This window comes from Sminthopsis crassicaudata, chromosome 5 (genome assembly GCF_048593235.1).
Source record: "Sminthopsis crassicaudata isolate SCR6 chromosome 5, ASM4859323v1, whole genome shotgun sequence".
NCBI lineage: Eukaryota > Metazoa > Chordata > Mammalia > Dasyuromorphia > Dasyuridae > Sminthopsis > Sminthopsis crassicaudata.
In genome coordinates, this window is record NC_133621.1 from 172,365,153 (window position 1) to 172,381,356 (window position 16,204).

The 16,204-nt window shown below is 33.4% G+C and overlaps 1 protein-coding gene across 2 annotated transcripts in view; it reads left to right on the top strand.

Annotated features, from left to right (window-relative positions):
• Positions 1–16,204, top strand: part of ITPR2 (inositol 1,4,5-trisphosphate receptor type 2) — a 507,042-nt gene that overhangs the window by 235,435 nt on the left and 255,403 nt on the right. For both annotated transcript variants that reach the window (XM_074268787.1, XM_074268789.1), the window contains exons 27-28: positions 13,057–13,146; positions 13,252–13,377. In XM_074268787.1, the coding sequence (XP_074124888.1) occupies positions 13,057–13,146; positions 13,252–13,377 (216 nt within the window). The remainder of the gene's footprint in view (positions 1–13,056; positions 13,147–13,251; positions 13,378–16,204) is intronic.

Here is a 16,204-nt window from a genome sequence, read left to right on the forward strand (position 1 = left end):
TCCCCTCCCCCAGATGGCAAGCAGTCTTATATATGTTAAATATATTACAGTATAATTTAGATACAATATATGTGTGTAGAACCGAATTTTTTGTTGCACAGGAAGAATTGGATTCAGAAGGTAAAAATAACAGTTTACATTCATTTCCCAGTGTTCCTTTTCTGGATGTAGCTGGTTCTGTCCATCATTAATCAATTGGAATTGGATTAGTTCTTCTCTATGTTGAAGAAATCCACTTCCATCAGCATACATCCTCGTACAGTATCATTGTTGAAGTGTATAATGATCTTCTGGTTCTGCTCGTTTCACTCAGCATCAGCTGATGTAAGTCTCTCCAAGCCTCTCTGTATTTCTCCTGTTGGTCATTTCTTTTTTAGAAGTCTCTTGAGTTCTGTATTTGAAGATCAAACCTCTTATGTAGGTCTGGTTTTTTCATCAAAAATAGATGGAATTCATTTATTTCGTTAAATGTCCATCTTCTTCCCTGGAAAACGATGCTCATTCTTGCTGGGTAAGTTATTCTTGGCTGCATACCAAGTTCCTTGGCCTTTCAAAATATCATGTTCCAGGCCCTGCGTTCTTTTAATGTGGACGCTGCTAGATCCTGTGTTATCCTTATTGTGGATCCTCCATATCTGAATTGTTTTTTTCTAGCAGCTTCCAATATCTTTTCCTTTGTCTGATGGTTCTTGAACTTGGCCACTATATTTCTTGGCGTTTTGATTTTAGGGTCCCTTTCAGTAGAAGATCGATGAATTTTCTCAATGTCTATTTTACCCTCTGTTTCCAGAATGTCTGGGCAGTTCTTTTTGATAATTTCCTCGAAAATGGTGTCCAAGCTCTTTTTTTCCTCCCATTTTTCAGGGAGTCCGATTATTCTCAAATTGTCTCTCCTGGATCTGTTTTCCAGGTCTGTTGTCTTTCTGGTAAGGTACTTGACAGTCTTTTCAATTGTTTCATTTCTCTGGTTTTGCTTGACTCCCTCTTGGTTTCTCCTTGAGTCATTCATTTCTACTTGTTCCAGTCTAATTTTCAATGATGTATTTTCTTCACTCACTTTTTTTATATCTCTTTGTAATTGTCCAATTGAGTTTTTATCTTCTATGGAATTTTTTTCCATTTTATCCATTTTATTTTTTAGAGAGCTGATTTCTTTTTCCAGCTCTCTAATCCTGTTTTCCTTGGAGTTGTTTACCTTTTCCAGCTCACTAATCCCGTTTTCCTTGGAGTTGTTTACCTTTTCCAGCTCACTAATCCTGTTTTCCTTGGAGTTGTTTACCTTTTCCAGCTCACTAATCTTGTTTCTCAATGATTTGATTTCTTTATCCACTCTGTCTTTGAATGCATGGGATGACTTCTCCAGGCTCTCTTGCCAAGCTTCCCTTTCCTTTTCCCATTTCTCTTACAGCTCTCTTGTGAGAGCCTTTTTGATTTCCTCTATGAGGTTCTTTTGTATTGAGGAGCAGCTTGTATCCCTCCCAGGGGATTCCTTTGGGGACAGTCTGTTCCTAGTCTCCTCAGCATTTGAAGTCTGCTCCCTCTCCACACAGAAGCTGTCAATGGTTAGAGCCCTTTTGAATTTTTTGTTCATTTTGTCAGAGTAGGAATCAAAGAAAACAAACTGACAAGAGAAACAATTGGTCTGTTTTGCTGGGGATGGGGCTGGATGGTATTAATGGGCTTCCTCTACAGACTGGGGGTAGGGCAGCAGAGAGCCACTAACAGAACAGCAATGACTGTACTGAGTCTGCGCTCTGAGGCTCTGAGAACGCACCGAGTCAGTCCAGGTGGGGGTTGGGGGTGGCCGGGCTCTGAGAGACGCTGGCTTTCTGGGGTTTTAATCTTCACCTCCGGTGTTTACACCCTCACTGCTGCTCCTGGCTTGCTGCCAAGACAGAGCATCCACACTGGGGTAAAAGCCCTTTCACAGAAACTGCAGAGATCACACCCCTCCCCCTCCGGTCTGAGCTGTGTGAGCTGCCTGTCTTGCTCTGGCTGTCTGCCCTCAGTCTGCACCCAGTCTGATTGACCCTCCCCCGAGCAAACACAGACCTTTTCTGGCGACTTTCAAGGATGTCTTCTCTTGGTGATAATTTGTGGATTTCTTTCTGGGTCGAGCATTAAGTCAGAGGCTTGTCATGAAGTAAGTTCTGAGAGAAAACAAGGAGCTCAAGCAGCTGTCTGCCTCCACGCCGCCATCTTGGCCGGAAGTCTATCATGTATGTTTTTTATGATATTCTCCCTTGTGCCTTTATTTTTTTTCCTTTACTCAAGCTATTTACTAGCTGTGTAACTAGTCTAGGCACTTAATAGGTCTGCTTCAGTTTTCTCATCTATATAACACAGTTATTAACACTAGCTATCCCCCAGGGTTGTTGTGAGAATAAAATAGGATAATACTCATAAAATAATTTGCAATATATGAATGTTAGCCAATATCATTATCATCATCATTTCTGAAAGAGGAATTTATTGTATTGGAGTTTGACTATCATTACAGTTGTTTCTTTACCAAAAATCATTGTTATGAGTATCTAAAGAAAGTGCAATTTCAAATGATGCATATGCATTAGGAACAGATATTTACCTAAGGGCTAATGTGATCTTCTTTTCAAATAAATTTCTTATTACTAATGAAGAAAACACAAAAATGCCTTCAAGGAATAGCTTCTTAATACAATGTCTTTTTTAAGCTCTCATATGGCACATGAAGCTGTTTTAAAATAACCAATTTTTAATAGTAATCCATTTAATATATTTTGGTGTAGCCAAGCTTTACAGAGACAAGGTTTCTCCAATTTTAAAACCTAAATTAATTTTCTTTATTGTTTCTCAATTACATTCATTTGAGGTGAATATAAGACAATGATTTCTTGGTATTTGTGGGTATACTTTATTGCCTTGCCATTGTAGATAAATTCTCTTTTAATAAGAAAGCTCAGTGGCATATAACATGAGAAAGACTTGAAGTTTTCTAAGACTCACAACTGCTCCTAAATCTTTTAACTTGTTTCCTTTCTTTTGTTTTTATTCATTTGTCTATTGCTTTCCTGCACAAAAGCAATAGCCAGAGCTCTGGGGAAAAAAAATCAATCAATCAGCATTAAATGTCTTCCATGTACCAGGCATAGTGCTAAGTTCTGGGGATACAAAAATAGGTAATGTTCTCAAGAAAATTACAATTTAATGCAGGGCATAACATTTAAACAAATATATGCAAAGCTATCTCTGTATAAGATATGTATAATATTTATTTAGTTTCAATTTAGTTTGATATTTCATACTTAGAATTTGAATAATAGAACATATTGTTATATTACTTAAAAAAGAAAACTTTGCTAACTTTATTTGACCCTTACAATATCAACTCTAGTAAGATATTTATCTCCATTTTCAAAGTGAGACCAGCAGAGTAGAAGGAACTGATTTTGGAGTTAGAGCTTATAAATTCACATTTTGATTCTATTAACGAATTACATTTGTGATGCTGACAAGTAATTTAAGCTCTTTGGCCCACTAGTTTACTCCTCTTTAAAATGGGAGGTTTAGTTTGGATGACCTTTAAGTTATAATATCTTTTGATAGATTAGAAAAAGGATTTATATAATTTCAAACTTTGAATTTATTTTGATACAGGAACATGTGTACATTATACCTCTTAATGTCAGCAGGCAAAGACAGGTATTGTAGCTCAACATAATATTTTAGATACCAGATTTAGAAAAGCAAATTTCTAGGCCATGTAAATATAAAATCAAAGGATTGTCATACATTTAAAAACCAAATCAAACCAAACCATTATCTTCCTAGAAAGTTAATAACAGTTCTAAATTAAGGAAGACACTACAAAAGTTCTGAAAAATATTATATTGCTGGTGTAATAAATTTATATTTGTCATGGGATTGACCACCATTTAATCTCCAAGCATGTTTTTATTGTAATCAATAAAATTTTTTTTTCTGTTGAAGTGAATAAGCTTTTGCTTTTAAAATGAATTTATAGGAGAATAGTATTTGATGAGGTCCTGAATATTTAGTGTGGTTGGCAAAGATAAATTGAAGAATTGATTAAAAAATTTTCCCTGGGGAAAACAGGAAGAAGGCTTTAAATAATCCAGATCTGTTTAGTTCTGTGGTCCTATTCTCTGGAGGTAATCCAGTCAGAAATTCAAGTTATGTCAAATCCCTGTGGCTAAATTTTCCCTATAAAATAGCTTATGGATCATGGCTTTGCTACTGCCCTAATCTGCCAAGGCACTTTGGTGTCTTTCCCCTTACCATCTCCTCCATGCCACATGGTTATTCCTAACCCTACCATGCCTTGTGGTGTTTCTCCTGACCCCATTTCTCTCCTTATAGCTAGCTAACTCTTTTATAGCTACTAAATCTCTTTCAGGATTTACCCTGCCAACTAAGGGCATGAGCCAATCTCACGGGTGTTTCTTTTCTCCTGGTAAATTGCCCTTTCCATCACTAATTATTAAAACCCTTTTCTATGCTCTCCTAACTCTATTTCATATTTACCATTCTTGTTTATTGTCTCTCATGATTTTGTCTTTAACTTCTTCCATAAATAAACCTGCCTTTTGCCCAAGAAAATGACCGTTGTGAATTCTTCACATGACCAGACCCCAGCATTTGATGCCTCCCTTCATCTGGTGTCTATATCAGCCTCATCAGTATTGATTTCATTCAATAATACTTTTGAAATACCTACTATGTGTAATATATTGTTAGACACTAAGGAAGACATGAAGAAATATGATGCTATCCCTGTTCTCAACGAACTGACAGTCTAATAAAAATTTAATTTATTAATCACACAAATTTAATTCATTGATCATTTATTAAACACGAGGCACTGTGGTATAAGTGTTTGCTTATGAGGATAGACACAAACTGACCCTCTATTCAAGCAGGGGTTAGTAGTGAAATGGAATATGTGAAATCTATTTTATGTCCAAGTTTTGGGGAGCTTATCCCATAAGGTGATATTTAGTGGACTAAGCTTAATAGATCTTTTTCATATCATTCTGGTGGAAAGGCAGCCCATTCCCTTGTGAATACAGTAAAACAGTAAGACCCTTCTTCCTCCAAGGGAGTACAGAATCAATTCCCGCTTCTAGGAAATACTAACTTGGTGATCTTGTCTAGATCATTTGACCTCTTAATATATAAATAACTCTAAGTCTATAAGTTGCTGGCCTGCATAGGTGGGAGAAAAATTTTTCTCATTGGAAGTTATAACAAAATATCAATAATAAAATTCTAGATCTGGTTTAAATTAAAATCTAATTATTGTGATGCTGCTTTATGGTGTTAGAAATGCCTAATAATCTATTATTTATGTTGCATATTGGAATATGTCAATAGATTTTTATTTCAGAAACTTTATTAGATTAAAGTGACAGTAATTGATATTATTTCTGTCAAAGTTTCAATCCTCACTAAATACATAACATTCCTGAACCTTAAGAAAAATGCAGATTGCCTCCTGAAGAAGTTTGTGCTACCTAACAACAGAGCTGATATCCAGTAAATAACACAATTCTCTATCATCAGTAAGATTTTATTATCTCCATGGGAAGTCATGATTGAACAGTATTTGTTATGGGGATATAATCAGGTGTATGTAATCCAGGTACCTGGATTTTTTTTAATTGCAGGAAAATCACTTCCCTCATATTCTTCTTAGTATAAATAAACATTCAAAATGTTTTTTAATTAATAAAACCATTTTCTTTGTAGATCAACCCTTTTACATTAGTAAATATTTCATATGCCATCTCTAAGAAGCAGCATGGCATAGTGACTAGAAAGTGAGAAAGGGCAGGTTCTCCCTCTAACACATACTGGTTATGTGACCCTGGGTTAGTTACTTACTCTTACTGTTCCAGATAAATCTTAAGAATATAAGTTGTAGAGGAAGTGCTGATCTGAGTGGTGAAGAGAGAGTTCCCTTTTTTGGAAGTGGAGATGGAGTGGTTCTCTATACTAATGAAATCCAAGTATAATCCTCATTCCCTATGGATTTATATTACTACAAAACTCAGTTCAAATATTACTTTCTCCACAAAAGTTATTTTTGCTCTCTCCTTCTTAGTTCCACCTGTCTCTTTAAATTTTCCTAGATTACTTTAATTTTTCTATATTTTGAAAGGTAATGTGAATCCCCAGGGTTTTCTGGCCTTGCACATGAGAAGAGAAGAGGAGTGATAGGAGCTTCCTTAGTCCCCCTCAGCAATTTGTCTATTTTATGTGCACATTACTGTGATCTCTACTGTCTTCCTAGGGCAATGGATACCTTTTCCAGCACCTGTAAAACTTGATGACTACTCCTCTGGTGATTCACATGGGGATAAATGATACTGCTGAAGATATCTAGAAGGCATTATTACTAATTATGATATCCTGGGCAAGAAACCCAAAACCTTAGGGCACATAGAGGATGCTTTTTAAAAAAACTGGTGCTGATCAGTGGCCAGAGTCTTTGGAAGGAAGAGATGAATTGTGAAGTGAACAAGATTTTTAGGCATTTAGATTTCTGACAACAGTATTTAGATTTCTGAACCACAGTGTAAAATATAGGAATGATGGGGTCCTATATAGGAGAGGTATGAAACTAATGGGAATTGTTTTTTCCTAGAAAAATTGCATATCTGATAAAGAGAGCTTTTACTTGAAGAGGGAAAAGAATAAAGCTACTTCCTTATATCTATCTACCAAGCCAGATACCTTTTTTTAATATTAAAAAATTTTAATAGTATTATATTTTTCAGATCCATGTAAAGATAGGTTTCAATTTTCACCTTTGAAAAACCGTGTTTTAAATTTTTCTCCCTCTGCTCCCTCTTTTCCCCTACCCAAGATAGCAAGCAATCTGATATATGTGCAGTTCTTCTAAACATATTTCTTTATTGTCAAGCTGTGCAAGAAAAATCAGATCAAAATGTAAAAATAACACAAGAAAGGAAAAAACCGCAAACAACAACAACAAAGGTGAAAATACTATGTTTTGATCCATGGTCTCCATAGTCCTATAGTTCATCAAGGTGGATGGCTCTTTCTATTATAAGTCTATTGGAATTTCCTTGAATCATCTCACTGAAAAAAGCCAAGTCCACCACAATTGATTATCATATAATCTTGTTATAGTGTTCTTTTGATTCTGCTCACTTCACTTAGTAGCATTCTATATAAGTCTTTCCAGGCTTTTCTGAAATCAGCCTGTTCATGATTTCTTCTCCCTGCCTTTCCTCCTTTCCTTCCTTCCTTCTGTCTACATAGAGTATTGTATCCTTACCTACAGATGCTCCATTATTGGATATCTACTTCAGGGAGGTCAAAGACAGAAAGATCCAATGGCTACAAAAACATTCCTACCTTTTTTTTGGAGTAACCTCAAACTGAAAACAAAATATATACTAATTGGAGAGTGGTGTCTGAAAGAATTGTGATATATAAGGGTAATGGAATAATATTATACTATATTAAATGATATAAATAATTTTTAAAATATTCAGGCAGATTTGCATGAACTAATTCACACTGAAGTAAGCAGAACTAGGACAATAAGTCAGCTGATACAGTTATTTAGATAAAAACAACATTAAAAGGCAGCTGAACTTAGATTAAATGCAATGATCATTATTGGTTCTAAAGAAAAGATGATGAAATACTTCTTCCTCTTAATTTTATAAGGTGAGTTATATATGCCAAATGTTATTTATATATGCAGAATAATTTAATGTTAGTTTTGTTTGTTTTTATTTGCTTGCAAAGGAAGGTGTTTTTATTTTCTTTTGTTGGAGGTTGAGATAGATACATATCAGGAAACAATCATGGTACCAAAAAAGTTTTACATGTCATCAATGAAAAAAATAAAAATGGCTAGGGGGGGGTAGTCTATACTTGGAGTAGTAGGCAGTAGAAAGAAAGTATAGGTTCTTAAATGAGAGGGATGACATGATAAAAACGATATTTAGGAATAATTAATCTGGTAATGGTATATATAGGACAGATTAGAAAAGGGAGAAGGTTAGGATACTGTTGTGTGAATTCATATACAAGATAGTAAAGATGTATAGTGGGGCACTTACAGTTAGAATAGAGAGAAAGTGGCCAACCAAAGCAGTCTTTAAAAGGAAAATATTTTTAAATAACAGAATAGCAAATGAACTATAGAGAAGATAAAGCTCCAACATTTTAATCATAAATGACAAAATAATTTTCATTGATCAATGATGCAGTAGTAAAGAGTGATTTTAAGTTTCTTTCAACAGGAGAAAAATATCCTACATCAATGGAAACAAACAGACATCATACATACTACAGATCTACACAAATAATAATCCTTTGTTTTGTTAACAAACTATTGCAAAGACACCATACCCCCAACAGTGTTGACATTGTTTTTAAATATAATGCTCAAGCTTTGTGATTGCTTAGAAACCAAAGGGCTACAGAAAGAATTAATTAAATTCCTTATTTCAGTCCTAAGAAAAACACTTTAAATATTATAAAAACTGATTTGTTTTCTGTGATCAATCTAGGGTGGGATATAAAGGTAGAACTATATTTAGTGATTGATGCCCTTAAATCCCAGAGACTCTAGTTTAAAATCAGGGGGTCACATCATGCTCATGCTATCCTTGATCTGCCCTCTGACTATATGGATGGAGAAAGGAGTTAACTGTTAAGAAGTCTGCTCCATCTCTAGTGTATATATAACTATTATATTTATAGTATTTGTCTTTATTAAATAGATCTTTCAAGGCTTCATGAGAGTATACCAGAGTTTCTTTCAGATTAAAATATTTGAAACTCAATGTTATAAGTGGATATTGTACCAGTAGTACAGAGAACAATTATGTAGCACAGAGAACAATTACTAATTCATCAAGTTGGAATACTTGTCAACTTCTTAATGGAAAATGGCAAGAATAACTTCAAAAATTTTGTTATAGTGATTTGTCATTATGGTCCAAATCTTTTCATTTAGCATAATTTTATGAAGAAAAAATAGATTGGTTTTATCCCAATCACTGTTGCCAAGAGAAGCCATTTGTTATTCTTACTCTTTCTTGAGTAGAGTAATGGAAAGATCCCTTCACCTGGAGACAGAACTTGGGGTCAGATTCAGTTTTTGTCTCTGTTACTTTCTACCTGTATGACCTTGGGCAAGTCATTTGCCATTTTCATACTTCAATATCCTTGTTTGTAAATAAGAGAGATTAATTTAATGACCATAATCCTTTGAGATTATGGGAGTAAGTACTATTTTTGCCTTTGTATCCCCATTGCTTAATAAAGTGCCTGGCATATAGTAAGTTCTTAACAAATATTTGCTTACTAATTGTCTATTCACTTTAATTTGCCATCTGTGAACTGACTGACTAAGAAAGTTTATTAAGGCAGATTTCTTCAGAAAAGATTTTTGAAATCTTTGTTTTCTCAGCTATTATTAGCTTGTCTACACAGTGCAGCATTTACATTGACCTTGCCTATTTATCTCTTGCCAAGTTTTACTTTTGACTTATTAGAATGTCAGAAAAATATAACTCTCATCACCAAGTAAGGATATGCTTCCAGGAAGAACTTATTTGTACTGGACAGTAAGTAACATTAGGCACAAAAAGCAATTTTATCTTTCTAAAGTGCTTTCTTTTATTCTATTATATATTTTTAATTTAGTCAATCATATATACCATATATACTAGAGTCACTATGCAATGTAGGCTAGTCTAACTACATATAAAGCTGAAATATATTAATTATTGCTCAAAAAATTCATGCAGAATAAGGTGGTTAGTGCGTTGCTGAATTATGCTTATTTGTTCCAGGGAGGCCTACTGAGGAAGTGGGGAGAATTGGGGGTAAACTTTGGTAAGTGATTTATATGCAAACACAAAAAGCATCAATAAAATATTTAAAAAGATACACAGAAATAAATTTTTAAAAGTGTAGAAGCAGTTATAAACAAAGCAGTTTTATCACTACCTAATTATATATGCAAATATGCATAACTACATAGAAGGTCATATTTCTTTTACAAGTCTCATTTTTTTGTATATTGAAATAATTATCAATGATTAAGTTCATGCTAAAAATAAAATTTAATTTTAAAATACCACATAAATGGTTCAGGCTATACAAATTTCAACCTTCTAAAAGAGTTAAAATTTTATAATAGTACTTATATTTCTTGTTAATCAAATCACTTAATTTCTTTGGATCTCAGTGATCTTGTCTGGAAAGGGGATTTGGGAAGAGGAGTTTGTCCAAATGATTTCCAAGGACGTTTCTATCTGACATTTTGTGATTTGGTGTCTTTTGACTCCCAGAATAGTGACCTTAATAGTGATGCTATTCTGGACCAGAATACCTATATATCTAAGTAATTAGAAACTTATAGTAACACTGAGAGATGGTATGTAGGATAATATGGTTACTTCCAACCAGTTTTAACTTCCCTTTAATAACTGGAACATAGCCCTTAATTAGCCTCAAGTGTATCAAAACTTTTTTAAGCTGGCTACGCGGTAACATGCTTTAGCTCATGAATTTTTTTTTTTTTGTATAATTCCCCTAAATAGCTGTTTCTTATATAAAACAATAGAAAATCCCTACAAGTTTCAATTGATCTAAATAGTGCCTTGGGTAGTATTTGAAAGATAAATTCATTCAGATGACAATAGCTGATATGTCTATTTTTTATAGAATTACATTTTAAAGGAGGTAGGGACTCATAGTTTTGTGGGAGCAATAAAAGCAAACGATTCAGGCAGTGAGGTCAGCCTGTGTAATAGCACCAGAGAGGGAATGTCAGTTCAATCTATATTAATTCAATTCAGCAAATGTTTATTGAATACCTACTATGTGCCAGGCTCCACACTAGACGCTAGGGTTACAAAGACAAACAAACAAACAAAAAACCCAGTCCTTGCTGTTAAAAGAGATAGACCAGTTTGACTGCAAGGGAGAGTGTATAAAAGGCAGTACCAAGATTCAGTTCAGTTCAGTCAAGTTGAAATATTTTCCAAGAATTAAGATGAATAGTTTCTACGACTCCTCAGAGACAGCTATTATTGTCTTTATAGGTGTTTAACTAAACTCATTAATTCTGATCAACTTCAGTTAAAGTCAAATTTTTTTCAACTTCCTATCTCCTAAAGATTAGCATTTTCTACATTTTCCTAATTCTGAAATGTTTTGCATAACTTTGTATTTTCCTAAATTTTATCAGAAACTATTTTTGTTAAAACAAAGGAACAGCTCTTCTTCATATATTTATTAGATAAGTGAACTTAAATATATCTGCCAAATTCTGCCAACCTTTTAAAAAACACTTTCCTGAAAGTTGAAAGAGATCAAATATATCTTTTCCATATACCAGGATTCTTAATAGTCTGTTTAGATGTGGTAATTTCTTAATTCCTTTTTCTTCATAATCTGAATTTTAAAAATTTCTTGTTTTTTTTCCGAAAGACTCTTTTGATCATAGTTATCATTCCCTATATGAACATGAAAGGGGACATTCAATTTTTTTTCAATTTCTACATTCTTATAAATAAATTTATCCTTTCATTTCACACACACGCACACACCCCAATTGTTTCATTCATTGATCTCATATCCCTTTTGCTTGTAAATAGTTCTATTTATTCTGACTAACTGAGCTATCATCCATGTATTACCCATGTTGATTTTGTTTATGTATGCATTTTTAAATTCTTGATTTTCTTTTGTAATCTCTCATGATTGAATATAATGCTTAGCATTTTTCAGTGTCCATCTCTCCCCCCCCCCCCACTCCTAGACCAGTGACTATATTAATCATGCTGTTTTGGTAAAGCAGGAAAAATGCTAGGAATTCAGAGACAGTGTCTTGTTTGAAGAACAATAGCTGTAGTCTTCTAATTATTTTTACTCTTTCATGAGAAATACCTTAAAACAAATAAACTTTTGATAAACTTATGTAATCATAAGTGTAATTGGTTGATGATTCTCTGAGTGGTTTTAGTAATACCTTACTTCTTCCCAAGTTGATTAACATTGGGAATAATTATATATTGGAAAACAAAAAACTGAGATTTTCATAAATATGATAAGGATTCCAGAATATTTTCCTTAAAGTGTCAATGTTGGATTTGCTAATTAACTAGAAGAGGAGTATTGTGCTTTCTTGTGACTTCAGGTTAACTGTACCCCAATTCCAAAGCAAAATTCTGAGGAATATCTCTAAATAGTCTTAAAATGAAACTTAGTTATGTCTTTTGTGTGGGATTTTACCAAAAGGGACTAATAGAGTACTTAAAGAAAGGTATCCAGGGTATAAAATTGATACCAGATATAGGACAGTTCTTTCTCTGTGTAGATAGTATTTTTTATCATAAGTGGTCTTGGATCATTGTGTTGTTGAAAATAGCAAAGTCATTCACAGCTGATTATCCCACACATCTTGCTTTTACTATGTACACTGCACATTTTGCTTTGCTTGAGCTCATGGAGGATTTTCTAGGTAGTCTGTAGTGTTTAAAAATATTCTATATTTTTATTTTTCTGTTAATGTTGCTGATATATTTCAGTCTGCCAATCATGACTCTTTAGGGTATCATGGTAACCTGGCTGAGAATTCTTAGGTTAAGTTGTGCTTTTATCTTTCTTTGGAATATTTTGAATTATTCTTGTGTGCTCCTTTACTCTGTTTTGCCTCAGGTAAGAAAAATTTCAAAGCTTCTCTTAAACATTCTTTATTGTGCTAACATTATTGTCCTAATATACATATAGTTTGAAAAACAATTATGTACTTATTATTGCCATTATATGGAAGTTTGTCAATAATAGTTTGAATATTTTCTGTTATTTCTCAGTATTATTATTTCTTTTAGACCTCAAGTCTCTGAGAACAGTGCTAATTTGCATTATTTTTTAAGCCAGATGTGTGTGTATATGTACATATGTGTGTGCTGAATGAGGTAAATAACAATACTGAAGCTATCATGAGTCTCGAACATTTTGTATAAAAGTATATATATGTATGTTTGTTCATTGTAGGAATCAAATATTTTAAGTCCAGTACAAGATGGAACCAAGAAACCTCAGATTGACAGTAATAAGGGCAACAATTACAAGATTGTAAAGGAGGTTTGTAGATATGAAGAATTTTCCACATTGATTTGTTACGTTTCGGTAATAGCTTACAATTCTATTCTCATTTGTATTTTCATTTGGTGTTTTCTTTCCCCCTAGATTTTAATCAGATTAAGTAAACTCTGTGTCCAGAATAAAAAGTGTCGGAATCAGCACCAACGTTTGCTTAAAAACATGGGGGCTCATTCAGTGGTGCTGGACCTTCTACAGATACCCTATGAAAAGGTTAGTTTTTTAGTTGTTTATGGCAAAGTTTCTTAAACTGTGGGTCAGGGTCCCATATGGGCTCACATAACTGAATGTTGGGGTTGCAAAAAAATTTGGCAACAGTTAAAGTGTTCTAAATGCAATAACCAAAATTTATTAAAAATCAGATGCATAATGAATCTGAAGTGTTTCTGTCAGCGCTGCCTGTTACATCATACAACTTCACTGCAACATTGGTTCTGAACACATAACATGTGCACTTTGTACTGTGCTTTCTTGAACAAATGCTTCCAGAAAACTTCAACTCATATTTAAGATGGGGTCTCAAAAAATTCTTGAATGAAAAGGGGTTGTGAGTAGAAAAAGTTTAAGAAGCCCTGGTTTATGGCAACATGTATATCATGTGTGTATATATTACTCTCAAAGTAATCGCATAATAATTAAACTAAGGCATTAGGGAGAAAAATTTTTTAAAACAATTTAGAAAGTTAACCTGTGTTTATCATGCATGCCATTTTAAGTCTGAATATAGTAATGTAGAGGGAGTGACAAATAGTACAATGTCATTATTACTATTATATTTTATTACTATTACAAAGTTAGCTCTAACATTTCTCACCCCTATAATGCCTTTAGCTTTAAATTTTTCTTTGTTTCTGCTATTGGATTGTTGAAAACACAAAATAATAATGATGAAAGAACTCACAGAAATATCAAGTATCAGAGTAGATCTGATCTTTCCTTCTATTAAGCTATTATGCTATTAAAGAGATTTGAGGTTATTCTTTCACTATCCTTGATAGCCATCCTTGATTTAGCTCCTGAGATTGATGTAGGAATTCAGTATTCATAATAAGTATTTGAAATACTTTATGCTTCACTTTAAATGACCCCAGATTGAATAGAATTAGTGATGACAAGGGATCTCATTTTTTAAAGTAAGGAATTAATGATTAATGATTTTTTGCTATTGTTGTCTATTGATTATTAAGGTTAATTTGAGGTAGAATAGTATATAAGTGAAAGACTTGGAGTGAGGAAGACCTGGGTTAAAATCTCTCTTCTAGAATTTATACCTTTGTCACCTTGGGTGAATTATTTAATCTCAGGTAATTTCCCAGGAATTTGCCCATGAGTTTCCCTAGGTTAGTAAGAATTACCGCACAAGGAGTTCCCTGTGTCAAGGTATCCTTAAGAATCCAGCATAGTGATTTGCAAAATTTATCTCTTTGGCACTGGCAAATGGCATTATGGAAATCATTATCTTTATATATATAGTAGTCAAAAAAGAGAATCATCAATTCTTGCAGATAATGTAGACTTACCTTTCATCCAATCAATGTAGGAATCCTTTCTAAGATATCTCTGACAAATGATCAACAGTGTAAATAGAACCATGAGTTTCTCATGCAGTACTTTGTTCTGACTTATTCTTTGCTGGTCCACATATTTGAGAAGAAATTTTTTTTTCCATTTTTGTGGCTATTCAGATTTGGAATTTCTGTTGAGATTTTTAGTTGTATTACCAAATTTGTTTCAGTTAATAGTATTTTGGCTACGCAGGCACTTATTTAGGTTTATGAGGAGTAGAAATAAGTAATGAGGAACCACCTGTAATTTTGTGAATGAGTACTTTTTTCCCCCTTTTGGCAAAAATAGAACTTGCAGTCATATCTTACTTCGTATATATTATTTAGTCATCAAATTTTGTTGGTTCTACTTTTGTGACATTTTTCATACTCTATCCATTTTCCATACTCACACATCTTCTACCTCAGTTCAGGCCTTTATAACCTCTCTCCTTGATTATTGCAATCACATTCTAAATGTTCTCCCTACTTGAAATCTCTCACTAATATAGGCTTTCCTGGGATAGACTCAACACTGCCATGTAATTTTCCTTAAGTACAAATCTGACTATTTGGATCACTTATTCCATGAAACCCATTGACCTTTTCTTCCAGGGTAAAATAGTTAATTTTTCTAACCCTCCGAGTTATTCTTGTGTCTTCCTTCCCTTTCTTGATTATGTCTAACTTGTCCCACATGTTTCTTATTGTACATAGTTGTTTGCATGTTGTCTCCCTCATTAGATGGTGAATTTTTTAAGGGCGGGGACTGCCTATTGCCTTTGTATACCTACCACTTAGCACAATACCTAGCACATAGTAGCCACATCATATGTTTATTCACTGAATGATTAATTCTATGAAGTAGAGGTAAAGAGGATATGTATTCCAGCCATGTAAGATGGACACTCCTTCCTATATGAGGAATAAAGAAAAGGCAAATTTGGTGCATCATAAAGTGCAGGAAAGGAATAATATCCAGTAAGACTGAAAAACAAATTGGAGCCATCTAATGATGAGGTAGGGGGGCAGGTTATGAAGGTCGTTAAATTCCACATAGATGATTTCATATTTTATCCTAGAGCTGATAGAGAGCTTAAAATATAGCTTAGACACCATCTTCTGCATGAAATCTTTCTTGATTTTCCTGATGCTAATGTTGCCCCTATCCCCTGGGACTATCTTACATTTAAGTTCTTGGAATATATTTGTGTTTATTAACTTTGTATTTATATAAATGTAAACTTTATATATTCATACAAATGTAAATAAACTTTATATTTATATCAAGTATAGGTATTTGTTTTTTCCCCCCATCAGAATGTAAACTTATTGCAAGCAGGAATTATTTCTATTCTTTGTACTTGTATCTCAAGCACTTAATTAGGGCTTAATAAATACTTGTTGATTAACTTATTGATTGATTCATAAATTGTTTATAAATATAATCAAATGTTGCTTTCTTTATATTACATTTCTTTATATTTTAATCTTTT